General features: G+C 45.6%; 1 protein-coding gene across 1 annotated transcript; it reads right to left on the bottom strand.

Moving 5' to 3' along the window:
• Positions 1-248: 248 nt before the first annotated feature.
• LOC115202441 (von Willebrand factor A domain-containing protein 7-like) lies at positions 249-25,450 on the bottom strand. Its single transcript, XM_029766579.1, has 18 exons — positions 25,353-25,450; positions 24,044-24,253; positions 23,702-23,838; positions 23,184-23,328; positions 19,780-19,873; positions 18,065-18,196; positions 17,724-17,910; positions 17,150-17,319; positions 16,858-16,970; positions 16,620-16,736; positions 16,202-16,384; positions 15,830-15,962; positions 15,402-15,554; positions 10,025-10,117; positions 9,291-9,559; positions 8,798-8,931; positions 8,377-8,536; positions 249-1,318 (listed from the first exon to the last, which is right to left on the bottom strand). The coding sequence occupies exons 2-18, from the start codon at positions 24,227-24,229 to the stop codon at positions 917-919; spliced, it is 2,808 nt and encodes a 935-aa protein (XP_029622439.1). The 5' UTR covers positions 24,230-24,253; positions 25,353-25,450; the 3' UTR covers positions 249-916.
• Between the last annotated feature and the right edge of the window lie 1,841 nt (positions 25,451-27,291).

Consider the following 27,291-nt stretch of genomic DNA (forward strand, 5'->3'; position numbering starts at 1 on the left):
CAGCCTGAATTTAAAATGGATTACATTTATATTTTGTGTCACTGGCCTATGCACAATACCCCACAATGTTAAAGTGGAATTATGTTTTTAGAAATGTTTACAAATTAATAACTACTAGCCTAGTCAAGCAGACTAACAGCTGCTTAGTTTAATACGTGACGCGAAACTGAATGTGAGCTATCGAGATCAGGCCGGTTTCACATGGCTACTAAACTAACTCCGTATTATAACAAAACAACTAACATGAGTCATTCACACAGTAGCTTTTTATTCATGACAGAGATGTAACTGGAGACTTACATTATGATACAGAAATTAAACATCAATCTTACAGTGCAAATAACATGTTGAGAAAGTGCTTAGAGAGAGAGTACTGTTGGCAATTTAGTGACATTCATTTAAATGTTGGCTTTGTCACACGAACCATTGTTGATGCAATGCAATGTCTGCGATGTAGCCGGCCTGGAGCATAACCTTAACTTCAAGAGGCAGCATTGGTCAGGCAGTCAATGCATGAGCCTTACCCTGCGTTCATAACCACGTGGGAAGGTGGTATTTACCACATACGACTGGGAAAATCTGCTTGAATGCCCCTCCAACTGGTAACTAGTCTATCATCCCTGAGCTACGTCTTCTCCCACATGCTGACCTCTAACGTCACCTACTAAGGAAATGAACTCAATAACACGTTCAGCAGTTAAATGCAACAACCAAACATTATTATTAAAATGGTTTTTGAACACTATAATATGTTTAAAAGCGTGATAGCTGTACTTTTAGTTTATGATTAAAGTAGCTTGTTGACCAATTTGCGTTTCTCAACGAGTTCAAAGCACATGAATGAATCCAATAGGTATTTACAACTTCACAACGGATAATTTCCACCTTCCCACTTGCTTATTAATGCAGCATTAGATCAGATAAGTAGGTCTCTGAGGGACGTAGTGAAGAAGGCAGAGACCAGCAGACACACCAACAGTGGGAAGGACAGAGCGAGGGAGGGCGGTCCCGCGTTGCGGACGATGGAAAACCGACAATTGCCGACATTCATGGCCTTGTCCACCGCCACCAGCTCCACTGTCAGAGAGCAGCACGAAGCGTTGAACGCTGCTGCAACTACCGTCTGCTTTAGGTCAGTGTGGGTGAGGTTGCCCACTCCCTGGCGGTGTGTGAGGCTGGTGATGCCCGTGCCGTTGACGCCGTCGGTCAGGTTGGCAGAGAGCTGCCAGAAGGCGGAGCTGCAGGCTGCTGGGTCAGCTGGGCAGTCGACCACCGAGACGCTGACCACCTCACACTGGGGAGGGGTGAAATCTGTCACCTGGGGGGGGGGGGGCAGAGAGAGAGAGAGAGAGAGAGGTCATGCATTGTTCAGCATTCAGCATGTTCTTAAAAAAAGATAGATTTAGAGTTAGATAAACTTGGATTTTTTTGTCAGGAACATATACAGGATGCTACCCTCTACAACATAACCTTCCCTCCAAATCAAAACTCAAAACCTACAACCTGATTTTGGACGGAATTACGGAATCACCTGGAAGGCTTACAACTACCAAAGATTATTATTCCAAAGCCATACATCAAATGCTCTGGAAATCAACAGAAACCTGAAACACCATCCAACCTGGAACTGAGTGAGTAATGTTTAGTCTGAAGCTATATTTTATTTCCAAAAGCCAAGAAGAAAAATACATTACATTACTTTATAAGGACTGAAGGCTAAATTAAGTGAGAGGTGTCAAAGCCCTTTAGCCAAACAATGGCAGGAGAGTGGAACAGTCTACTCCAACCAAATGGAGAGGCCTTAGAAGCTGCCCCCCGATGTTCAGATGTAATTAAAATACAGTACCCTGTGTATGTAAAGAATGATAAGGCAAGAAAAGATCCCAAAATGAAGCTCCTTGTGGAAAATCAATAGACACTTTTTGCTGACTATTTTAAAAATGGGAACATCAGCAACCTCACCTTCCACACAAACCATCCCCTGGCATGGCACAGTGCTATACTAACACACTACCCCTCTGTTAAGGGGGGGTGTTAATGAGGGGTGGAAAATCAAGATACTAGACAACGAGAATTCTGAGTCAGCTAATATAAATCGGTACAGGGCAACCCCAATCAGTTTCAGCTGGACTTTCACCTAATCAAAGAATTCGCCCAGCAGGAGAAGCTCTCCCTTGAGAAAGATACCCCCACCCCGGGCGGATCAGACCAGACCTCTTTATTATATAACCCCACAGACGAGCAACCCCAAGTGGAAGGTCAACACAGAGTACTACCCCCTCACTGACATGAAGGATACATTTACCCAGCTGGAGGTAAGGCAGGTGGAGCTGGAATAGCAGGTGATTACACTCCAGTCAGCACAGACCCAGACAACAGTCCAGCACAACAGCACCCCCTTAACCAGACCCGAAGAGCTGGAGGTGGAGAGAAACGTATCTGCACTCTGGACTGTGGTGAGACAACTTCAACAATATAAAAAGCAAGAGCAGGAGAAGAACAGAGCACTAGAGGAGAGGACCAGACTGCTGGAGGAGAGGCTGAGGAGGATGGCGGGTGACAGAGAACAACCCACTAGAGAGGTGGCCACCACCACAGAGAAGCCAGCAGAACAGCCCACCTCAGCTCCCAACAAAAGTATCGACACCACAGCAGAACAGTCCACATCAGACCCTGACCATAGCGTCGACATCACAGCAGAACAGACAAATGAAAAACCCAAAACCCAGGGGATCTCACCCCCTCTGAGCCCCCCCTCTCAGCCACCCTGATAGCCCTCCTGACAACCTCCCCCCCACACCCACTGAGGACATACACAAGACAGATTGTAGTCCTAATGGACTCAAATGGGAAATATATAGAAGAAAATAAACTCTAAACTCACCCAGTGCGCCCTAGACCTTCTGTCTGAGGACCAACTAGGTTCACCTAGCCACATAATAATACACACAGGCACAATTGACCTGCGAACATAGCAGGAAAGGGTGGCCACAGCACTGAAGGGAGTGATTGAAAAATCTTCTTCTACTTTCCCCAATGCACAAGTGGTACCACGAAAATCCACCCTGCTACCACGAAAAAACTTCCACCCTGCTACCATACAGCAGGTAAACACAAGTATTTCCCATGACTGTGCCTCAAAACCAAATGTTTACCTGGTCCACCACTCCACCCTGGACTTGAACAGCCTTTATGACCAGGTCCACCTATACAAGGCAGCAGTGCCCACATCCAGACCACAACACCACCAGCCACATACACATACACATACACATACACACCCCCACCCCCACCCCAACCCCAACTAATCAACACCACCCCAAGCCAACCATGCCCACACCCCATTTAGGCCCCCTCAGATCAGACCTAGTGGAGACGGCCAATACAGTGGAGACGGCCCATACAGTGGAGACGGCCCATACAGTGGAGACGGCCCATAGAGGGGATACGGCCAATAGAGTGGAGACGGCCCATATAGGCCTCTCAGCTCTCTAGTGTATCTTTATCTATACCTCTACTGTTTTACATTTCTACAACCATTGTGATGTCACATTAGAATGCACACACAAAAATATTAACTCAACATGTAAAGTGTTAGTCCCATATTTTATGAGCTGAAATAAAAGATCACAGAAATACAAAAACAAAAAGCGTATTTCTATCAAATGTTGTGAACAAATTTGTTTACATCCCTGTTAGTAAGCATTTCTCTTTTGCCAAGATAATCCATCCACCTGACAGGTGTGGCATATAAAGAAGCTGATGAAACAGCATGGTCATTACACAGGTGCACCATGTGCTGGGGACAATAAAAGGCTACTGGGGATGTCATTCGAAAACATAATGTTACATTTCACTGCTATGCGGATGACACACAGCTGTACATTTCAATGAAACATGGTGAAGCCCCAAAATTGCCCTCGCTAGAAGCCTGTGTCTCAGACATAAGGAAGTGGATGGCTGCGAACTTTCTACTCTTAAACTCGGACAAAACAGAGATGCTTGTTCTAGGTCCCAAGAAACAAAGAGATCTTCTGTTGAATCTGACAATTAATCTGGATAGTTGTACAGTCGTCTCAAATAAAACTGTGAAGGACCTCGGCGTTACTCTGGACCCTGATCTCTCTTTTGAAGAACATATCAAGACTGTTTCAAGGACAGCTTTTTTCCATCTACGTAACATTGCAAAAATCGGAAACTTTCTGTCCAAAAATTACGCAGAAACATTCATCCACGCCTTTGTTACTTCTAGGTTGGACTGCTGCAATGCTCTACTTTCCGGCTACCCAGATAAAGCACTAACTAAACTTCAGTTAGTGCTAAATACGGCTGCTAGAATCCTGACTAGAACCAAAAAATGTGATCATATTACTCCAGTGCTAGCCTCCCTACACTGGCTTCCTGTTAAGGCAAGGGCTGATTTCAAGGTTTTACTGCTAACCTACAAAGCATTACTTAGGCTTGCTCCTACCTATCTTTCCGATTTGGTCCTGCCATACATACCTACACGTACGCTACGGTCACAAGACGCAGGCCTCCTAATTGTCCCTAGAATTTCTAAGCAAACAGCTGGAGGCAGGGCTTTCTCCTATAAAGCTCCATTTTTATGGAATGGTCTGCCTACCCATGTGAGAGACGCAGACTCAGTCTCAACCTTTAAGTCTTTACTGAAGACACATCTCTTCAGTAGGTCCTACAATTAAGTGTAGTCTGGCCCCGGGGTGTGAAGGTGAACGGAAAGGCTGGAGCAACGAACTGCCCTTGCTGTCTCTGCCTGGCCGGTTTCCCCTCTTTCCACTGGGATTCTCTGCCTCTACCCCTATTACGGGGGCTGAGTCACTGGCTTACTGGTGTTTTTCCATGCCGTCCCTGGGAGGGGTGCGTCACTTGAGTGGGTTGAGTCACTGACGTGGTCTTCCTGTCTGGGTTGGCGCCCCCCCTTGGGCTGTGCCGTGGCGGAGATCTTTGTGGGCTATACTCGACCTTGTCCCGGGATGGTATGTTGGTGGTTGGAGATATCCCTCCAGTGGTGTGGGGGCTGTGCTTTGGCAAAGTGGGGTCATATCCTACCTGTTTGGCCCTGTCCGGGGGTTTCATCGGATGGGGCCACAGTGTCTCCTGCCCCCTCCTGTCTCAGCCTCCAGTATTTATGCTGCAGTAGTTTATGTGTCGGGGGGCTAGGGTCAGTCTGTCACATCTGGAGTATTTCTCTTTCCTTTTCCGGTGTCTTGTGTGAATTTAAATATGCTCTCTCTAATTCTTTCTTTCTTTCTCTCTCTCGGAGGACCTGAGCCCTAGGACCATGCCTCAGGACTACCTGGCTTGATGACTCCTTGCTGTCCCCAGTTCACCTGGCCGTGCTGCTGCTCCAGTTCCAACGTTCTACCTGTCCCAGACCTGTTGTCCCAGACCTGCTGGAACCCTGACCTATTCACCGGACGTGCTACCTGTCCCAGACCGGCTGTTTTCAACTCTCTAGAGACAGCAGGAGCGGTAGAGATACTCTCAAAGATCGGCTATGAAAAAGCTAACTGACACTTACTCTTGTGTTACTGACTTGTTGCACCCTCGACAACTACTATGATTATTATTATTTGACAATGCTGGTCATTTATGAACATTTGAACATCTAGGCCATGTGCTGTTATAATCTCCACCCGGCACAGCCAGAAGAGGACTGGCCACCCCTCATAGCCTGGTTCCTCTCTAGGTTTCTCCCTAGGTTTTGGCCTTTCTAGGGAGTTTTTCCTAGCCACCGTGCTTCTACACCTGCATTGCTTGCTGTTTGGGGTTTTAGGCTGGGTTTCTGTACAGCACTTTGAGATATCAGCTGATGTAAGAAGGGCTATATAAATACATTTGATTTGATTTGATTTACTGTAAAATGTGCGGTTTTGTCATACAACACAATGCCAAAGACAAGGAGCGTGCAATTGGCATGCTGACTGCAGGAATGTCCATCAGAGCTGTTGCTAGAGAATTTAAAGTTAATTTATCTACCATAAGCCGTACCATAATGTTGTTTTAGAGAATTTGGCAGTATGTCCAACTGGCCTCACAACCGCAGACCATGTGTATGGTGTCGTGTGTGTGAGCTAATTTCGGATGTCAACGTTGTGAACAGAGTGTCCCATGGTGGCAGTGGGGTTATGGTATGGGCAGGCATAAGCTATGGACAAACGAACACAATTGCATTTTATCAATGGCAATTTGAATACACAGAGATACCGTGACAAGATCCCGAGGCCCATTGTTGTGCCATTCATGTTTCAGCATGATAATGCAGGGCCCCATGTCACAAGAATCTGTACACAATTTCTGGAAGCTGAAAATGTCGCAGTTCTTCCCGTGGCCTGCATACTCACCAGACATGTCACCCATTGAGCATGTTTGGGATGATCTGGATCGACGTATACGATAGCGTGTTCCAGTTCCCGCCAATATCCAGTAACTTCGGACAGCCATTGAAGAGGAGTGGGACAACATTCTACAGGCCACAATCAACAGCCTGATCAACTCTATGCCAAGAAAATGTGTCGCTCTGCCTGAGGTAAATGGTCACACCAGATACTGACCGGTTTTCTGATCCACACCCCTAAGTTATCTGTGACCAACAGATGCATATCTGTATTCCCAGTTATGTGAAATCCATAGATTAGGGCCTAATGAATTTATTTAAATTGACTGATTTCCTAATATGAACTGTAACTCTTTAAAATTGTTGCGTTTGTTTTTGTTCAGGATAATGTACACTGCTCAAAAAAATAAAGGGAACACTTAAACAACACAATGTAACTCCAAGTCAATCACACTTCTGTGAAATAAAACTGTCCACTTAGGAAGCAACACTGATTGACAGTAAATTTCACATGCTGTTGTGCAAATGGAATAGACAACAGGTGGAAATTATAGGCAATAAGCAAGACACCCCCAATAAAGGAATGGTTCTGCAGGTGGAGACCACACACCACCTCTCAGTTCCTATGCTTCTTGGCTGATGTTTTGGTCACTTTTGAATGCTGGCGGTGCTTTCACTCTAGTGGTAGCATGAGACGGAGTCTACAACCCACACAAGTGGCTCAGGTAGTGCAGCTCATCCAGGATGGCACATCAATGCGAGCTGTGGCAAGAAGGTTTGCTGTGTCTGTCAGCGTAGTGTCCAGAGCATGGAGGCGCTACCAGGAGACAGGCCAGTACATCAGGAGACGTGGAGGAGGCCGTAGGAGGGCAACAACCCAGCAGCAGGACCGCTACCTCCGCCTTTGTGCAAGGTGGAGCTGGAGTAGCACTGCCAGAGCCCTGCAAAATGACCTCCAGCAGGCCACAAATGTGCATGTGTCTGCTCAAACGGTCAGAAACAGACTCCACGCGGGTGGTATGAGGGGCCGACGTCCACAGGTGGCGGTTGTGCTTACAGCCCAACACCGTGCAGGACGTTTGGCATTTGCCAGAGAACACCAAGATTGGCAAATTCGCCACTGGCGCCCTGTGCTCTTCACAGATGAAAGCAGGTTCACACTGAGCACGTGACAGACGTGACAGAGTCTGGAGACACCGTGGAGAACGTTCTGCTGCCTGCAACATCCTCCAGCATGACCGGTTTGGCGGTGGGTCAGTCATGGTGTGGGGTGGCATTTCTTTGGGGGGCCGCACAGCCCTCCATGGGCTCGCCAGAGGTAGCCTGACTGCCATTAGGTACCGAGATGAGATCCTCAGACCCCTTGTGAGACCATATGCTGGTGCGGTTGGCCCTGGGTTCCTCCTAGACCAGTCCATAGCATCAATGCTAGACCTCATGTGGCTGGAGTGTGTCAGCAGTTCCTGCAAGAGGAAGGCATTGATGCTATGGACTGGCCCGCCCGTTCCCCAGACCTGAATCCAATTTAGCACATCTGGGACATCATGTCTCGCTCCATCCACCAACGCCACGTTGCACCACATACTGTCCAGGAGTTGGCGGATGCTTTAGTCCAGGTCTGGGAGGAGATCCCTCAGGAGACCATCCGCCACCTCATCAGGAGCATGCCCAGGCATTGTAGGGAGGTCATACAGGCACGTGGAGGCCACACACACTACTGAGCCTCATTTTGACTTGTTTTAAGGACATTACATCAAAGTTGGATCAGCCTGTAGTGTGGTTTTCCACTTTCATTTTGAGTGTGACTCCAAATTTTGAGTGTGACTCCATGGGTTGATAAATTGGATTTCCATTGATTATTTTTGTGTGATTTTGTTGTCAGCACATTCAACTATGTAAAGAAAAAAGTATTAATAAGATTATTTCTTTCATTCAGATCTATGATGTGTTGTTTAAGTGTTCCCTTTATTTTTTTGAGCAGTGTATTTATATCTATCTGTACATATATCTGAGGTTACCTTGGTGACAACAGAGAGGCGCAGGACGGCGTAGTTGGAGTCGGACGCTCCGGGGGCCACAGCCTCGATGGTCAGGGTGACGTCTGTTCCTGAGGGTGTGTTGGCGGGCACCGTGATGGTCATTTCCCCTGTGGAGTTTCCTCCGGTGGTCACAGCGATGCTGTTAAGTTAGCATCAGCAATGGGTTAGCATTAAGTGTCAATACAAATGATGTCAAGAGAGGACAAAATTTGTAATGTTGAGTCATTTTGCTAGGGGAGAAGAAGCTAATTTTAACCAGATAACCTGGTCCCAGATCTGTTTGTGCTTAAATTGCCAACGCCTATGCTCAATGTGCCACATGACAATGACCATAGGAGTTGGCAAGACAGAACAAACAGATCTGGGACTAGTCTCAGGATATTCCAGACCTGATCCCTACCTGCCGGGGACGTTCATTTTGAAGTCTCTGTCATTACTGGCACTAATTTTGTAGCTGCCTCCAGTGGCGTCGGTCATGACGGTGAAGGGAAGGGTGAAGGGTTTACCAGGCTCCATGCTTCTGTCCACCACGGCCTGAAAAGACAAGAACAAGAAACAGGAATTGTTGAAGAGTTGTTGTGAGGTCCACTTTTGAAAATGTCTATGACCATGGTTTTTGTGCAGTTTTTAATGTGCAGTTTGTTTGTTGGCCCATTTACAGAGACACATTTCTGTGCTTAGAAAGTCCATGTTGTAATTTGTAAGTAGGGCCCAAAGTACTACATGTTTAGGGAGTAATAGTCAGTCACTTTTTCCTTTCTGATATTGTCTATAGATGTCTATGACCATGGTTTTTGTCTAACACTATCCCAACGTGCAATATAGGCTCCTTCATAATTTACAAATGAAAGCCGTTTTTCAATGTAAACAGGAAGTGTGTCATCATCACTGACCTTGATGGTAACCTTGGAGACGGACATCTGAGTGGTGGACTGTCTCTGGAACACGGTGGAGGAGACCACGTCTGTCCCATTCAACAGCACCACAAACTCCCCCGCAGGGACCTTAGTTACCGTAACCAGGAAGTCCCCATTGCCCATGTCTTCCAGAGCGCCGCCTACAACCTCTGACCCTGACACTGTCACCAAGGCAACGTTGGCCACCTTGACAGAGGCTGGGCCCTTTCTGCCCAACACTGATACCAACAGCATGGCAGGCATACCTGGGAGAAGGAGAGAAGAGAGGAGGAACGGAGGGAAAGAGAGGGAGAGAGAGAGAGAGGAGGACGAGTGTAGGGTTAGGGAGATAAAAAGAGGGAGAGAGAGAGAGGAGGAAAATTATCTTGAAGGCTGTGGCTATGTAACTGTTCTAGGTTCACATCAATTATTACAAATTACAATCAATGGCTTTTTATGACTTTGATGAAGTAGGCTTTATAAATGAACATAATGCATTGTTTCTACCTACACAACATCAAGGAGGACCAGCCTACTTTCTGATAGAGAATGCGGCGATGAGTGCAAAACCTCTCGCCAGTGAAAAAAACGACGTGCTCAATGATCATCTGCCTCTAACGGTTTTAATGAAGTGGCAGCTGTATTCATGTAGATGATGTCGCCATGATGTCGCCTTAGTAAAATTGTGATTGACAGATTACCTGCTTTTAAGATGATGTTGTAGTGTTTACCTGCTTTTGGACGGCCAGAGATGAGGGCGTATCCTGGGTGAGGTCCCTCGAAGGTCTCCACAAAGTCATAAATGAAGGCAATGGTACTCTGACCTGGACACACACACACACACACACACACACACACACACACACACACACACACACACACACACACACACACACACACACACACACACACACACACACACACACACACACACACACACACACACACACAGTCAGTCAGGGCTGTATTCTCTCCCTTCTCTTATGGCTCTGTCAGACCTGGGTTCAAATACTTTTTGACATATTTGTACATGATTTAAAAGAGTTAAGGTTAGGGTTAGGTAATGAGTTAGCTAAAAGGGTTAAGGTAAGGGGAAGTGTTAGCTAACATGCTAAGTTGTTGCAAAGTTGCTAATTAGCTAAAATTGTTCCTGAAGAGTTATGAACAAGCAACCTTAGGGATGCTAGACGATTGCGTTATAAACCCACCCATCCACCACGACCAAACATCCATCCTCCTTTTGTTTTTGCATTAAGAAACCTTCTGTCTTATGTAACTATACCAAACATAGCATACAGTTGAAGTGGGAAGTTTACATACACTTAGGTTGTAGTCAATAAATCTCGTTTTTCAACCACTCCACAAATTTCTTGTTAACAAACTATGGATTTGGCAAGTTGGTTAGGACATCTACTTTGTGCATGACACAAGTCATTTTTCCCACAATTATTTACAGGCAGATTTTTTCACGTAAAATTCACTGTATCACAATTCCAGTGGGTCAGAAGTTTACATACACTAAGTTGACTGTGCCTTTAAACAGCTTGGAAAATTCCAGAAAAAGATGTCATGGCTTTAGATGCTTCTGATAGGCTAATTGCCATAATTTGAGTCAATTGGAGGTGTACCTGTGGATGTATTTCAGAGCCTACCTTCAAACGCAGCACCTCTTTGCTTGATATCATGGGAAAATCAAAAGAAATCAGCCAAGACCACAAGTCTGGTTCATCCTTGGGAGCAATTTCCAAACGCCTGAAGGTACCATGTTCATCTGTACAAACAATAGTACGAAAATCGTACTTTTTGGAGAAATGTCCTCTGGTCTGATGAAACAAATATAGAACTGTTTGGCCATAACTACCATTGTTATGTTTGGAGGAAAAAAGGTGAGGCTTGCAAGCCGAAGAACACCATCCCAACCGTGAAGCACGGGAGTGGCAGCATCATGTTGTGGGGGTGCTTTGCTGCTGGAGATACTGGTGCACTTCACAAAATAGATGGCATCGTGAGGAAGGAAAATTATTTGGCTGTATTGAAGCAATATCTCAAGACATTAGGCAGGAAGTTAAAGCTTGGTCGCAAATGGGTCTTCCAAATGGACAATCACCCCAAGCATACATCCAAAGTTGCCAAAAATGGCTTAAGGACAACAAAGTCAAGTTATTGGAGTGGCCATCACAAAGCCCTGACCTCAATCCTATAGAACATTTGTGGGCAGAACTGAAAAAGTGTGTGCGAGCAAGGAGGCCTGCAATCCTGACTCAGTTACACCAGCTCTGTCAGGAGGAATGGGCCAAAATTCACCCAACTTATTTTGGAAAGCTTGTGGAAGGCTACCCGAAACATTTGACCCAAGTTAAACAATTTAAAGGCAATGCTACCAAATACTAATTGAGTGTATGTAAACTTCTGACCCACTGGGAATGTGATGAAAGAAATAAAAGCTGAAATAAATCATTCTCTCTACTATTATTCTGACATTTCACATTCTTAAAATAAAGTGGTGATCCTAACTGACCAAAGACAGGGAATTTTTACTAGGATTAAATGTCAGGAATTATGAAAAACAGAGTTTAAATGTATTTGGCTGATGTGTAAGTAAACTTCCGACTTCAACTGTATAATACTAATCTGAGTGTCCCGGATTTACGTTTACTATGTTACGTCAAGTCTATGAGACCAGGCACACAAACACAGTGGAGGAGACTATGTCGGTCCTGTTCAACAGCACCACAAAATCCCCATAGGGACCTCTGTACCATAACCAGGAAGTCAGCCTGCCTTCCAGGGAGTGAGGGCTGTATTATCTCCATTCTCAATATGGTTCTGGCAGACCTGGGTTCAAAGTTGAAATCGATTTGAAATGGTATTACAATTATTTCAAATGGTATAGATTTCAAACACACACTGCTGCTACTCTGTTTATTACCTATACATAGTCACTTTACCCTACCTACATGTACATATTACCTCAATTACCTCGACTAACCTGTACCCCTGCAGATTGACACGGAACCAGTTTTTTTCTTGCTTTTTCTTACTTTTTAAAACTCTGAATTGTTGGTTAAGGGCTCATGAGTAAGCATTTCACGGTAAGGTCTACCTACACACGTTGTAAACTCAGCAAAATAAGAAACGACCTCTCTCTGTTAACTGCGTTTATTTTCAACAAACTTAATGTGTAAATATTTCTATGAACATAACAAGATTCAACAACTGAGACATAAACTGAACAAGTTCCACAGACATGTGACTAACAGAAATTGAATAATGTGTCCCTGAACAAAGCGGGGGTCAAAATCAAAAGTAACTCTCAGGATCTGGTGTGGCCACCAGCTGCATTAAGCACCGCAGTGCATCTCCTTCTCATGGACTGCACCAGATTTTCCAGTTCTTGCTGTGAGATGTTACCCCACTCTTCCACCAAGGCACCTGCAAGTTCCCGGACATTTCTGGAGGGAATGGCCGTAGGCCTCACCCTCCGATCCAACAGGTCCCAGACTTCTCAATGGAATTGAGACCTGGCTCTTCGCTGGCCATGGCAGAACATTGACATTCCTGTCTTGCAGGAAATCACGCACAGAACGAGCAGTATGGCTGGTGGCATTGTCATGCTGGAGGGTCATGTCAGGATGAGCCTGCAGGAAGGGTACCACATGAAGGAGGAGGATATCTTCCATGTAACGCACAACGTTGAGATTGCCTGCAATGACAACAAGCCCAGTCCGATGATGCTGTGACAAACTTCCCCAGACCATGACGGACCCTCCACCTCCAAATCGATCCCACTCCAGAGTACAGGCCTCGGTGTAACGCTCATTCCTTCGACGATAGACGTGAATCCGACCATCACCCCTGATGAGACAAAACCGCGACTCGTCAGTGAAGAGCACTTTTTGCTAGTCCTCCGTCTGGTCCAGCTACGGTGGATTTGTGCCCATAGGCGACGTTGCTGACGGTGATGTGATGTCTGGTGAGGACCTGCCTTACAACATACCTACAAACCCTCAGTCCATTCTCTCTCAGCCTATTACGAACAGTCTGAGCACTGATGGAGGGATTGTGCATTCCTGGTGTAACTCGGGCAGTTGTTGTTACCATCCTGTATCTGTCCCGCAGGTGTGATGTTCGGATGTACCGATCCTGTGCAGGTGTTGTTACACGTGGTCTGCCACTGAGGACGATCAGCTCTCCGCCCCTGTCTCCCTGTAGCGCTGTCTTAGGTGTCTCACAGTATGGGCATTGCAATTTATTGCCCTGGCCACAGTCCTCATGCCTCCTTGCAGCATGCCTAAGGCACGTTTACGCAGATGAGCAGGGACCCTGGGCATCCTTCTTTTGGGTTTTTTCAGAGTCAGTAGAAAGGCCTCTTTAGTGTCCTAAGTTTTCATAACTGTGACCTTAATTTTCTACCGTCTGTAAGCTGTTAGTGTCTTAACGACCGTTCCACAGGTGCATGTTCATCAATTGTTTATGGTTCATGGAACAAGCATGGGAAACAGTGTTTAAACCTGTCATGACGTTGGCCTGTGGGTAAGGTTTATGACCCCCCCCATAAATACCTTTCTCCCTTCCCCTCTCTTACTGACCCTACTGAAGGACTGCTGTCCTGTTAAATATAGAGAGTCTGGGAACATCAAACAAATGGGGAAAGGAACCATATTTTGGTAATAAAACCAGTTGGAAATATGCTTGATAACGTAATGAGTATGTATGTCAGTTCATTGTTATCTGGGACATTATGATTGATGACAGGACGACATAAACTGTACCTGAGAAAGTATACACCCTCTAGTTATCAGAGTCACATGGAATTGTTATGCAATTGAAATGTTTGATATTGAAATAGTTTGTTAGGAGATTAAATGTAATTTTAGCTTCCAAATGAGAGAATTGGGTTTTCATGAGGAAAGTGCCCTGCTCAATCAGTGGCCCAACCCTGTGAAGAGACAGGGGTTATAAACGATGAAACACCTCCTTCCCCCCTCTCCACTATATAAGCCTTTGACGAAAAGATAACCGGGAGTTCCAGTATGGGAGGTCTGCAGCCTCTACGTTAGAAGGACACACATGTAAAGGCCAAACTGGTATGAACTTTGAGCTTATTCACTACAGAAGTGATACTTCCTAGCCGTTGAGTTAGCCGCTGCTAACGTGGGCTAGGAAAGGACGGACGACGGATCCAGTCTAACAACCAGACGAAGATTCCACCACGTATCCAATTTACCACCAGAGACATTCTCCCAAGGACAGGAAGATCTGTTGGCCAACCCGGCCAGCATCTACGACCAATCTACCGAAGCGCAGCTCAGAGTAAATATTTATTGCATTTTCCTTTTCCAAATGGGCGGTAATTTAGAATGCATAAGATAATGTATTTACGATAGCATAGCTGCTGTTTCTTTGTTCCTAAATCTTCCCGCTCTTTCTATCAAGCCCAACCCCCTTTCCTTTGTGTAACCAGGTTCCGTCCACCGGGACGTTTTCTGTATGACATCATTGGTGTTCTGTGTATTTGTAATTCTGTGTGATTAGTTAGGTATTTAGTAAATAAATAATTAAACCCAATATTGTATTGCTGATTCAACTTGTTAGCCAGGGTTCGTGAAGATAACCAAGAATTTACAACTTTCATTATGAGACTGAAAATAAGATAAGGGTTAATATTGACTGCTATCGATGTAAAATATTACTAAGTATTTTAAGAGTTTATTCGGAAGATAACAGCTCTATAAACGTTCTTCCGTGGTGCCCCGACTTTCTAGTTAATTACATTTACATGATTAGATTAATCAGGTAATATTAATTACAGAGAAATCATTTTATAAGTTAGCATGTCATATCACTTAATCCGGCATAGCCAAAGACACGACAAACCCTTTAAAGTGAAGATCTTTGAAGTTATTTGGATTTTTACGAATTATCTTTGAAAGACAGGCTCCTGAAAAATTTAATTTTTTGCTGAGTTTATTTGGTGCATGTGACACTTTTGATTTGATTATTTAAACCCAGGTCTGGGCTCTGTGTGTATCAAGGCTGCCATCTACTGTTGAGTGTGAACATAACACACATATTTAATAAAACAGACGTATCTCTATGGTAACTCACCAGTGACCTTCAGTGTGTAGGGCTGGTTGGAGTTCATGCTGATTTCCCATAATCCCGTATGTTTGTCAGTGGCCAGACGGACCCGGTAGAGGTTACCCACCGTCTGGACAGTCCCCAGTTTCCCGTTGGCCTCATTCTGTTTCTGGGTCACACCTGTAGGGGAAGGAGGGTGACAGTCAAATAGGATGACAGTCAAACATACTGTCAATGTGCTATACCTGGTTCATGATACCTTGTTAAAATATGCTTTGTGCCTTAAAAACATTAGGATAGCTACATACTCCAACACGCAAAACAGGTCAGCTGTAACTATTGAGGGAAAACTAACCTTAGATCAGTGTCTAGGGGAAATGTCATCCTATTCAGTTAGCTGAACCTTTACCTGAAAACTGATATCAGCTCAGTGTGTAGGTGTTGGAGGTTCCTACCTGCAGGGTTCTTCAGGGTGAAGGTGAGGGACTTTCCAGTGATATAGATGGTGATGTTGTTCAGAGACTCATCCAGCAGGAAGGAGAATGTCTCAGCTCTGCCTGGGTTCCTCGCTCGCTGTAGGACTGTCACCTGAGGAGGAGGAGGAGGAGGAGGACAGAATGAGAGAGGAAGATAGAAAGAAGAGGTGATGTAGGGTATGTTGTTGTTTTATTGTAACGTGGAGGATTTAATTATCATAGATAACAATTATGTCTAGGCATTTCTTAAATTCATTATTTATAAAGCACTTGTTTTTTAATTGATCATGTTTTGAATTATTTCAAATCAACTACGGATCTCAAACAAAATGGCCACCACCGTTGACTCACCAGAGCGGAGGTGGAGGAGTCGATGATGATGTCAGTGGCCTGGGGCAGATTTTCCTTGGTGACTCCAATGGCCTGACCACCAGACGCCAGCGCCAGGTCCTTGTAGTTCTCGAACGTAGCTGCCCTGGACTCTACTCCACGCCTACTCCTTCTAGCACCATCACCAGTCATGAAGAAAGACACCTGGAGAGACACATAGGTGTGTTTGAGAGAGTTTGCCTGGTCGTATTCATTAGGCACCAAATGAAGAAAGAAAGAAAAAAGGGAGTGACTACTTGTCCAATAAGAATTGCTTGTTTTCATTTGCCATTGCAAAACATTTTGCTGCGTTTTGCTACTGTGTGCCCATATTAATACGATCCTGTGCTGTAGGACACGGTTACTTCTAAAAACAGGAAGTGTTTGAGGAAGTGCTCACGGTTGACTTGGTGCTCCTGATCAGGGCCACGATGGTGTCCTTTAACGCAATGTCCTTGGCAACGGCATCTGTGAAAACATAGATGTGGGACGACGCAGGGGCACCGGTCAGCGCCAACTGGAGGGAGAGAGAGAGAGAGAGAATGCTTAGTGTCTCTATTTATTGTCAGGTGCACCATAAGAAAGAATGGGATTATATCTGAAAGCTGATTGGAATCTAGCCATGTCAATCACTGTACCTGTAGGCCTGATAGGCACATCTCAGGGAGGTCTCCACCTCCATCAGCCGTGAGTTTAGCGATCTCTGCTTTCATAACATCAGGGTTTGTCGTTCTTATCAGGGGTCCGAACTCTACACACACACACACACACACACACACACACACACACACACACACACACACACACACAGTGATCACTAACCACTTCCTGACTTAACCACAAACCGCACCAGCATTTCGATGACTGCCAGAGTTTGTCAGTGATGTTTTGCTAAGGAGAATGCTTGGTGGAGTGTAAAGCCAGCTTTACTTGGGTCGTTGAATGGGACCAGGATGTACTGGGAGGGCTCATCCTGCGTTCCCTTCTTGCTGTCGATGATCTCATTGACGACTCGTTTGGCTTCAAGGATATCATCCCTCATGCTCCCAGTAGTGTCGATCACAAAAGCAACCACTGACGATCGTGCTATGCCCATGAGGCTGTGGGAGAGAGAGAGAGATAAAGAGAGAGATTGTGAGTAACTTCAACATGGGTAATTCCCTCTTCCCCCCACTCCTGCCCTTCACCCCCTTTTACCCTTCACCCCCCTCTACCCATCTCCTCCCCTTTACCCGCTCTCTACCCGTCTCCTCTGCTTCACCCCTCTCTACCCCTCTCCTCTCCCCCCTCTACCTGTCCAATTCATCCCCCTCTACCCCTATTCTCTCCTTCACCCCTCTCCTCCCCTTCACCCCCCTCTACCCCTCTCCTCCCCTTCACCCCTCTACCCCTCTTCTCCCCTTCACCCCTCTACCCTCTCCTCCCCTTCACCCCTCTACGACTCTTCTCCCCTTCACCCCTCTACCCCCTCCTCCCCTCCACCCCCCTCTACCCCTCTCCGTACCGTAGGTAGTTGTTGTCACCGGCGGCGCCCCGGATGTCGTCCAGCAGCTGGAGGGTGGCGGTCGTTGCCACGGTGACAGCAGCGGTGTGCAGGGCCACGTTGTCAGAGCGACGCTCGTCCTTGCTGATGCCCCCACGAGGAACCTCAGAGCTGGTCAGGTCAGCTGCACCGCCATGACTACACTTACCTGGGAGGAGAGAGGTGATGATGGGTGTTATACAGAGAGTGTGTGGGTATCTGTGGAAGGTAGTGTGTGTGTGTGTGTGTGTGTGTGTGTGTGTGTGTGTGTGTGTGTGTGTGTGTGTGTGTGTGTGTGTGTGTGTGTGTGTGTGTGTGTGTACCTTTAGGCTTAGCTGCGGAGAAGATCCCCATGTATCCAGAGGTGAGTTTCTTCTCATTAAGAATGTTAGGCAGGATGGAGTTGGAACAGAACCCTCCATTGGCACAGTCACTGCAGGTCGGGGTGCTGACATCTACAGAACCAAATCTCAACGTTTAAGAGTCTCACAAAGACACAACTATTGGAACCAAAAATCTAACATTTGGACTCTGTACCAAAGGACAGATTTCCACCGGTCTAATGTCCATTGCTCTTGTTTCTTGGCCTAAGCAAGTCTCTTTTTCTTATTGGTGTCCTTTAGTAGTGGTTTCTTTGCAGCAATTCAACCATGAAGGCCTGATTCACACAGTCTCCTCTGAACAGTTGATGTTGAGATGTGTCTGATACTTGAACTCTGTGAAGCATTTATTTGGGCTGCAATTTCTGAGGCTGGTAACTCTAATAAACTTATCCTCTGCAGCATAGGTAACTCTGGGTCTTCCATTCCTGTGGAATGTTTCATCATAGTTTCATCATAGTGCTTGATGGCTTTTGCGACTGAACTTGAAACTTTCTAAATTCTTGAAATTTTCCTTATTGACTGACCTTCATATCTTAAAGTTGTGATGGACTGTCATTACTCTTTGCTTATTTGAACTGTTTTTGCCATAATATGGACTTGGTCTTTTACCAAATAGGGCTATCTTCAACATAACTGATTTGCTAAAATGCATTAAGGAAAGAAATTCCACAAGTTAACTTTTAAGAAGGCACACCTGTTAATTGAAATGCATTCCAGATGACTACCTCATGAAGCTGGTTGAGAGAAGGCCAAGAGTGTGCAAAGCTGTCATCAAGGGAAAGCGTGGCAATTTGAAGAATCTCAAATATAAAATATATTTTGATTTGTTTAACACATTTTTGGTTACTACATGATTCCATGTGTTATTTCATAGTTTTGATGTCTTCACTGTTATTCTACAATGTAGAAAATAGTAAAAATAAAGAAAAACCATTGAATGAGTAGGTGTCCTTAAACCTTTGACCGCCAGTGTAGATGGGTTTCAGTTTAAAGAGCTTACATATATTTTCTTATAAAATAACAGTTAACCAAATTGTCAAGAGACATCATTTACCACCGCAAATCAAGAATGACCCACACACAAATGCACACCCACGCACGCACACACATACACACACATACTCCTAAATCCTAAACGGGCGTGGTGGTCCTTTCTCTAACCCATATTTCCCTCAGACTATTCTGCTTTATTTGCTCTGTTGAACATAGGAGATGACGTGTGTGTTTGTGTCCCTCTCTGTCTGCCCTTTAGACTTCCTGTAAACCCGTAATGACCTCACTATCGCATGAAGCCAGGTGGCAGCAGATTTCTCTCTTTGTCTCTCCTTTTTAATCTGCTATCGTACTTTTTCTCTAACATTCCAAGCACGCCTCCCTCCTTCCTTCCCTGCCCTACCACCCTCCCTCCTTCCCCCTTCCTCCTTCCCTGCCCTACCACCCTCCCTCCCTCCTTCCCTGCCTTCCCTCCCTCCCTCCTTCCCTGCCCTCCCTCCCTCCCTCCTTCCCTGCCCTCCCTCCCTCCCTCCTTCCCTGCCCTACCACCCTCCCTCCCTCCTTCCTTGCCCTCCCTCTCTCCCTCCTTCCCTGCCCTCCCTCCCTCCCTCCAGTTGGTTCCTAGCTGTCCTCGTTGCTGCATTAACACAAGCCCTCCCTACCTGCCAGGTTTTCCAGTGGGAGATCGGGGCGGATCAGGTTGGTGTAGGGTTCAGTGTATCCCAGATCCACCCAGTTACTGTGGCTGTAGAAGTCCTGACAAAACACAAGCATGTATTATATACCAAGTCTGTGTCTGTGGGAAAGATATCTAATTCCCTATTACAGACACCTCAAGACAGAAGGTAAATTGGTTCAGATGATAACACTTGAGCCAAGGTGAAATATGAAACGAGAGATGAGGTGAGATAGATGTTTTCTGTCTCTCCCCTCCCACCTTCTCCCTCTATCCTTTTATTCCTTACCTTATCTCCCTTCATTCCTGGAAGTTCAGACTTTCTCCCTCTTTTCCTGTCCTCCCCCTCTCCCACTCCTCTCTCTCCCTTTCCCACTCATCTCTCTGCCTCTCCTCTCTCTCCTCCCTCTCCCACTTCCCTCTCTCCCTCTCCTCTCTCTCCTCCCTCTCCCACTCCTCCCTCTCCCACTCCCACTCTTCTCTCTCCCACTCCCACTCCTCTCTCTCCCTTTCCCACTCATCTCACTCCCTCTCCTCTCTCTCCTCCCTCTCCCTCTCCCACTTCCCTCTCTCCCTCTCCTCTCTCTCCTCCCTCTCCCACTCCTCCCTCTCCCACTCCCACTCTTCTCTCTCCCACTCCCACTCCTCTCTCTCCCTTTCCCACTCATCTCGCTCCCTCTCCTCTCTCTCCTCCCTCTCCCTCTCCCACTTCCCTCTCTCCCTCTCCTCTCTCTCCTCCCTCTCCCTCTCCCTCTCCCACTTCCCTCTCTCCCTCTCCTCTCTCTCCTCCCTCTCCCACTCCTCCCTCTCCCACTCCCACTCTTCTCTCTCCCACTCCCACTCCTCTCTCTCCCTTTCCCACTCATCTCTCTGCCTCTCCTCTCTCTCCTCCCTCTCCCACTTCCCTCTCTCCCTCTCCTCTCTCTCCTCCCTCTCCCACTGCTCCCTCTCCCACTCCCACTCTTCTCTCTCCCACTCCCACTCCTCTCTCTGCCACTCCTACTCCTCTGTCTCCCTCTCCCACTCCTCCCTCTCTTTCTCTCCTTCTCTCTCCCCTTACCTGCAGTCAGGGCTCTAATCACACTGGTGCTCCCAACACATTTGTTATTCTATTTATTAATTCATTTGTAAAATAAAATGTTTTAACATTCATTTAACTAGGCAAGGCAGTTACAATGATTACAATGATGGCCTGCCGGGGAACATTGTTCAGGGGCAGAATGACAGATTTTTACCTCGTTAGCGCAAGGATTCGATCCAGCAACCTTTCGGTTACTGGCCCAACACTCTAACCGCGAGGCTACCTACCGCCCCATACACAAGTTAGGAGCAAAACAAAACATTTAGGAGCACAACAAAACATTTAGTAGCACTAGAAAAGAGTTGTACTGTGTGCAGTCCTCTCCCCAGTGTCCCTCTACCTACCTGTACTGTGTACAGTCCTCTCCCCAGTGTCTCTCTACCTACCTGTACTGTGTACAGTCCTCTCCCCAGTGTCTCTCTAGCTACCTGTACTGTGTACAGTCCTCTCCCCAGTGTCTCTCTAGCTACCTGTACTGTGTACAGTCCTCTCCCCAGTGTCTCTCTAGCTACCTGTACTGTGTACAGTCCTCTCCCCAGTGTCTCTCTAGCTAACCGTACTGTGTACAGTCCTCTCCCCAGTGTCTCTCTACCTACCTGTACTGTGTACAGTCCTCTCCCCAGTGTCTCTCTAGCTACCTGTACTGTGTACAGTCCTCTCCCCAGTATCTCTCTAGCTACCTGTACTGTGTACAGTCCTCTCCCCAGTGTCTCTCTACCTACCTGTACTGTGTACAGTACTCTCCCCAGTGTCTCTCTAGCTACCTGTACTGTGTACAGTACTCTCCCCAGTGTCTCTCTAGCTACCTGTACTGTGTACAGTCCTCTCCCCAGTGTCTCTCTAGCTACCCGTAGTGTGTACAGTACGCTCCCCAGTGTCTCTCTAGCTACCTGTACTGTGTACAGTACTCTCCCCAGTGTCTCTCTAGCTACCTGTACTGTGTACAGTACTCTCCCCAGTGTCTCTCTAGCTACCTGTACTGTGTACAGTCCTCTCCCCAGTGTCTCTCTAGCTACCTGTAGTGTGTACAGTACTCTCCCCAGTGTCTTTCTAGCTACCTGTACTGTGTACAGTCCTCTCCCCAGTGTCTCTCTAGCTACCTGTACTGTGTACAGTCCTCTCCCCAGTGTCTCTCTAGCTACCTGTACTGTGCACAGTACTCTCCCCAGTGTCTCTCTAGCTACCTGTACTGTGTACAGTACTCTCCCCAGTGTCTCTCTAGCTACCTGTACTGTGTACAGTACTCTCCCCAGTGTCTCTCTAGCTACCTGTACTGTGTACAGTCCTCTCCCCAGTGTCTCTCTAGCTACCTGTACTGTGTACAGTACTCTCCCCAGTGTCTCTCTAGCTACCTGTACTGTGTACAGTCCTCTCCCCAGTGTCTCTCTAGCTACCCGTAGTGTGTACAGTACGCTCCCCAGTGTCTCTCTAGCTACCTGTACTGTGTACAGTACTCTCCCCAGTGTCTCTCTAGCTACCTGTACTGTGTACAGTACTCTCCCCAGTGTCTCTCTAGCTACCTGTACTGTGTACAGTCCTCTCCCCAGTGTCTCTCTAGCTACCTGTAGTGTGTACAGTACTCTCCCCAGTGTCTTTCTAGCTACCTGTACTGTGTACAGTCCTCTCCCCAGTGTCTCTCTAGCTACCTGTACTGTGTACAGTCCTCTCCCCAGTGTCTCTCTAGCTACCTGTACTGTGCACAGTACTCTCCCCAGTGTCTCTCTAGCTACCTGTACTGTGTACAGTACTCTCCCCAGTGTCTCTCTAGCTACCTGTACTGTGTACAGTACTCTCCCCAGTGTCTCTCTAGCTACCTGTACTGTGTACAGTCCTCTCCCCAGTGTCTCTCTAGCTACCCGTAGTGTGTACAGTACGCTCCCCAGTGTCTCTCTAGCTACCTGTACTGTGTACAGTACTCTCCCCAGTGTCTCTCTAGCTACCTGTACTGTGTACAGTACTCTCCCCAGTGTCTCTCTAGCTACCTGTACTGTGTACAGTCCTCTCCCCAGTGTCTCTCTAGCTACCTGTAGTGTGTACAGTACTCTCCCCAGTGTCTTTCTAGCTACCTGTACTGTGTACAGTCCTCTCCCCAGTGTCTCTCTAGCTACCTGTACTGTGTACAGTCCTCTCCCCAGTGTCTCTCTAGCTACCTGTACTGTGTACAGTACTCTCCCCAGTGTCTCTCTAGCTACCTGTACTGTGTACAGTACTCTCCCCAGTGTCTCTCTAGCTGCCTGTACTGTGTACAGTACTGTTGCATATACCCATATCCCCTCTTTCACCCCCCCACTCTCTCTCTCTCCTTTTACCTGTAGTGTGTGTAGTACTCTCCCCAGTGTCTCTCTGGCAGCCTGAAAGTTCTCCCTTTGTACATTGGCCTTGATGCTGACCACCCCATCAGTGATAAGGCGCCGGCCCTCAGCAAACGCCTCAGAGTTGAAGTGATGGGCTGGGCTGTTATAATAAAGATTATGATCAATTGCTTTTATATAGAAAACGGCTGTAGGAGTGATATACCAAATGTTCACTTGGACTGGCACAATAATGACAATGATTCATTGTTTATATTGTTCATACATTAGATCCACTAGAAGAAGGGTGTGTGAGTGATGCACATCCTAAACCTTTACAATAAGGTTCTTAGGAATAAAGGGTTTCAGAGCAGCATATGACATGTGCTGGATAAGAAAACTCTTTTTTTTTTTTTTTAAACTAGTTGAATAAAGATTGAATAAAAATCGTATGTTGCTTTTCCTGTGCTATTTCCAAGCACTCAAAGCATTTGACATAATAAGGGAACCTCATCCTCTATCAATGTAGAACCAACCTGTTGACAAAGTCTCTGTCCACCTGTCCGTTCTGTATGTAGATCTCATTCAGGGCAGATTTGAACTTAGCTGCTGACACTTCACCTGTTGCTTTGGGTCCCAGGCAGGCCTTGACCAGCTCCTCAGCAGAGTTACCCTAAAGGGAAAGGTCAGAGGTCAAAGGTTAGACATTCTGATACACTACTCTATTTTCTTTCACGCTCTCACACACACACACACACACACACACACACACACACACACACACACACACACACACACACACACACACACACACACACACACACACACACACACACACACACACACACACACACAGAGAGAGAGATACACACACTTACCGTGGGGGTGAAGTCTAGTCCCTCTGACTCTGCGATGGCTCGGCACACGTCCGTGACCTTCTGTAGCACGGCGGTTCCTGTGATGCTGACGTGGGTGGAGGCTCCGCCCCCGATGGGAGCAAACGCCCAGGCTCCTCCTGATAGGACCAGGGCCAGGAAGGACACACCCAGCACCGGTGACATCATCAGTCTTTGGGGAGTGGGGGGTGGCTGGTGGATGGAGGGGTGAGTGAGAGAGAGAGAGAGAGAGAGAGAGAGAGAGAGAGAGAGAAAGAGCGTGAGAGAGAGAGAGAGAGAGAGAGAGAGAGAGAGAGAGAGAGAGAGAGAGAGAGAAAGAGCGTGAGAGAGAGAGAGAGAGAGAGAGAGAGAGAGAGCAAGAGAGAGAGAGAGGAAATCCCTGACCCAGCCCCTGTTGTTAAAGCTCTTGGCCACAACCCAACATGTCCTATAATGAGGGTGTAGTTAGTATGCAGAAGAATCTTTATGATACATCAGTAAAATGTAATTAGACGTTGTCAAAACTGATTAGAGACCAGTGCTTAGCCCCTGTCCTGGCACATACTGCATTCCCTATTACCTGGGAACATACAGAGATGTATATTCATAGCCTGTTATCCCCCCACCATACTTTATTCCCTGTTGCACAATGTTCTCCTCAGAAATACAAAGGGCATCCTGTTGAAGTGTTTGGCAATGGCTCAACTCAACCATGGCCGTTTTTACTCTATATCCTTTAGCTGAATACCTTTAGTTCCTCAAGTGTTAAAAAGCGAACATTGAACTGAAAGGTTGGTGGGAAATGGATCAATACTGCTCCTTACTTCTGCTTTCTGTCCTAGATTGAATGTATGTCATATGTAGAATCCTATATATACTATATATCATGGTCATATAAATGATGTACAATCCTCTCAATCAGCATACATTATTGGTTTATATATATATATATATATATATATATATATATATATATATATATATATATATATATATATATATATATATATATATATATAATCCAAGGGTGTATACAGATAGAGATGATTGTACATATATGACCATTAATTGATTGAAGAAATTAATTGAATACAGACAATCTTTCTACTGAACTGATAAATGCTTAGAAAATATATTTTGACAAAGCACCAATAACCGAGAATATGGTTAAAATATATTATAATCTAACAACTAAAACCATTTGCCATTTAAATGACAGAAATAATGGTAAACAAAATGAAAAGAAAGACCTCTGAATTGTTTTGTGATATAATTGCACCAGTTATGTAAAGAAACCTCAAAGCTTCCATACCTTCTCAGGTTATTTGAGCGTAGTTGGATCTCTTCCTCTTTCGCTGTCTTTGTTGCAGTAGTAACCCAAACTGTAGAGGAACACCCTGGAAGATACAGTACACCTGTATATATACTGGACTGTACCGTCAGGCAGGGATGGAGAGAGGAGGGTGAGGTTTGTGTGTTACAGTACACACTAATCATTAACTTCTAGGGTTTTCCATGGCCACAACATATCCAATTTTCTTATCAGATCTCAATCAATCAATGTGAACCATAAGGGACAGGGCTACCCTGAACCTAACCTGGTAACAACATGTACATCATTACCTACACTACCAGTCAAAAGTCTGGACACACATACTCATTCCAGGGTTTTTCTTTAGTTTTTATATGTTCTATGTTGTAGAATAACGGTGAAGACATTAAAACTATGAAATTACACATATAACATAACCAAACAAGTGTTAAACAAATCAAAATATATTTTATATTTGAGATTCTTCAAAGTAGCCACCCTTTGCCTTGATGACAGCTTAGCACACTCTCTTGGCATTCTCTCAACACACACACACACAGGTAATGATTTTCAATCTTTACTGACGATACTGGCTTGAGTAAAGCCAGTGTGTCTGTGTATGCGGATGACTCAACACTATACACGTCAGCTACTACAGCGACTGAAATGACTTCAACACTTAACACAGAGCCTCAGTCCGTTTCAGAAGGGGTGGCAAGAAATAAGATAGTTCTAAATATTTCACAAACTAAAATCATTGTATTTGGGACAAATCATTTACTAAACCCTAAAGCCCATCTAAATCTTGTAATGAATAATGTGGAAATTGAGCAAATGAAGGAGACTAAACTGCTTGAGGTAACCCTGGATTGTAAACTGTCATGGTCAAAACATATTGATGTAATGGTAGCTAAGATGGGGAGAGGTCTGTCTGTAGTGAAGCGCTGCTCTGCTTTCTTGACATTGCTTTACAAGACAAGTCCTACAGGCACTAGTCTTGTCGCCCCTTGACTACTGCCCAGTCATATGGTCAAGTGCCACAAAGAGGGACATAGACACATTACAATTGGACCAAACAGAGCAGCATGACCGACACTTAGATGTACATTGAGAGCCAGCATTGATAATACGCATGTCAATCTCTCCTGGCTCATGGTGGAGTAGAGATGAACTGCATCACCGCTTGTCTTTGTGAGAGGTATTGACAGGTTGAAATCACAAGCTGTCTATTTAAGAGACTAGCGCTCAGCTCAAACACCCATACATACCCCACAATACATGCCACCAGAGTTCTCCAAGTCCAGAACAGACTATGGGAAAAACACAGTACTACATAGAGACATGACTACATGGAACTCTATTCCACATCATGGAACTCAGTCAAGCAGTAGAATCAGATGTTTTAATAAATATAAAACTACACCTTATGGAACAACGTGGACAGTGAAGAGACACACACACACAGCATTCACAAACACACGCTAAGACACGCACTCTACACACACATACATTTTAGTATCCTTATTTTGCTGTATCATTGATTTGTATTGTAGATATGTTGTGGTAGACTAGTGTGTAATAATGTGTTGTATTGTAGATATGTAGCGGTAGAGTAGTGTGTAATAATGTAGATATGTAGTGGTAGAGTAGTGTGTAATAATGTAGATATGTAGTGGTAGAGTAGTGTGTAATAATGTAGATATGTAGTGGTAGAGTAGTGTGTAATAATGTAGATATGTAGTGGTAGAGTAGTGTAATAGTAGATATGTAGTGGTAGAGTAGTGTGTAATAATGTAGATATGTAGTGGTAGAGTAGTGTGTAATAATGTAGATATGTAGTGGTAGAGTAGTGTGTAATAATGTAGATATGTAGTGGTAGAGTAGTGTGTAATAATGTAGATATGTAGTGGTAGAGTAGTGTGTAATAATGTAGATATGT

This window comes from Salmo trutta, chromosome 11, assembly GCF_901001165.1.
Source record: "Salmo trutta chromosome 11, fSalTru1.1, whole genome shotgun sequence".
In the NCBI taxonomy this organism is placed as follows: domain Eukaryota; kingdom Metazoa; phylum Chordata; class Actinopteri; order Salmoniformes; family Salmonidae; genus Salmo; species Salmo trutta.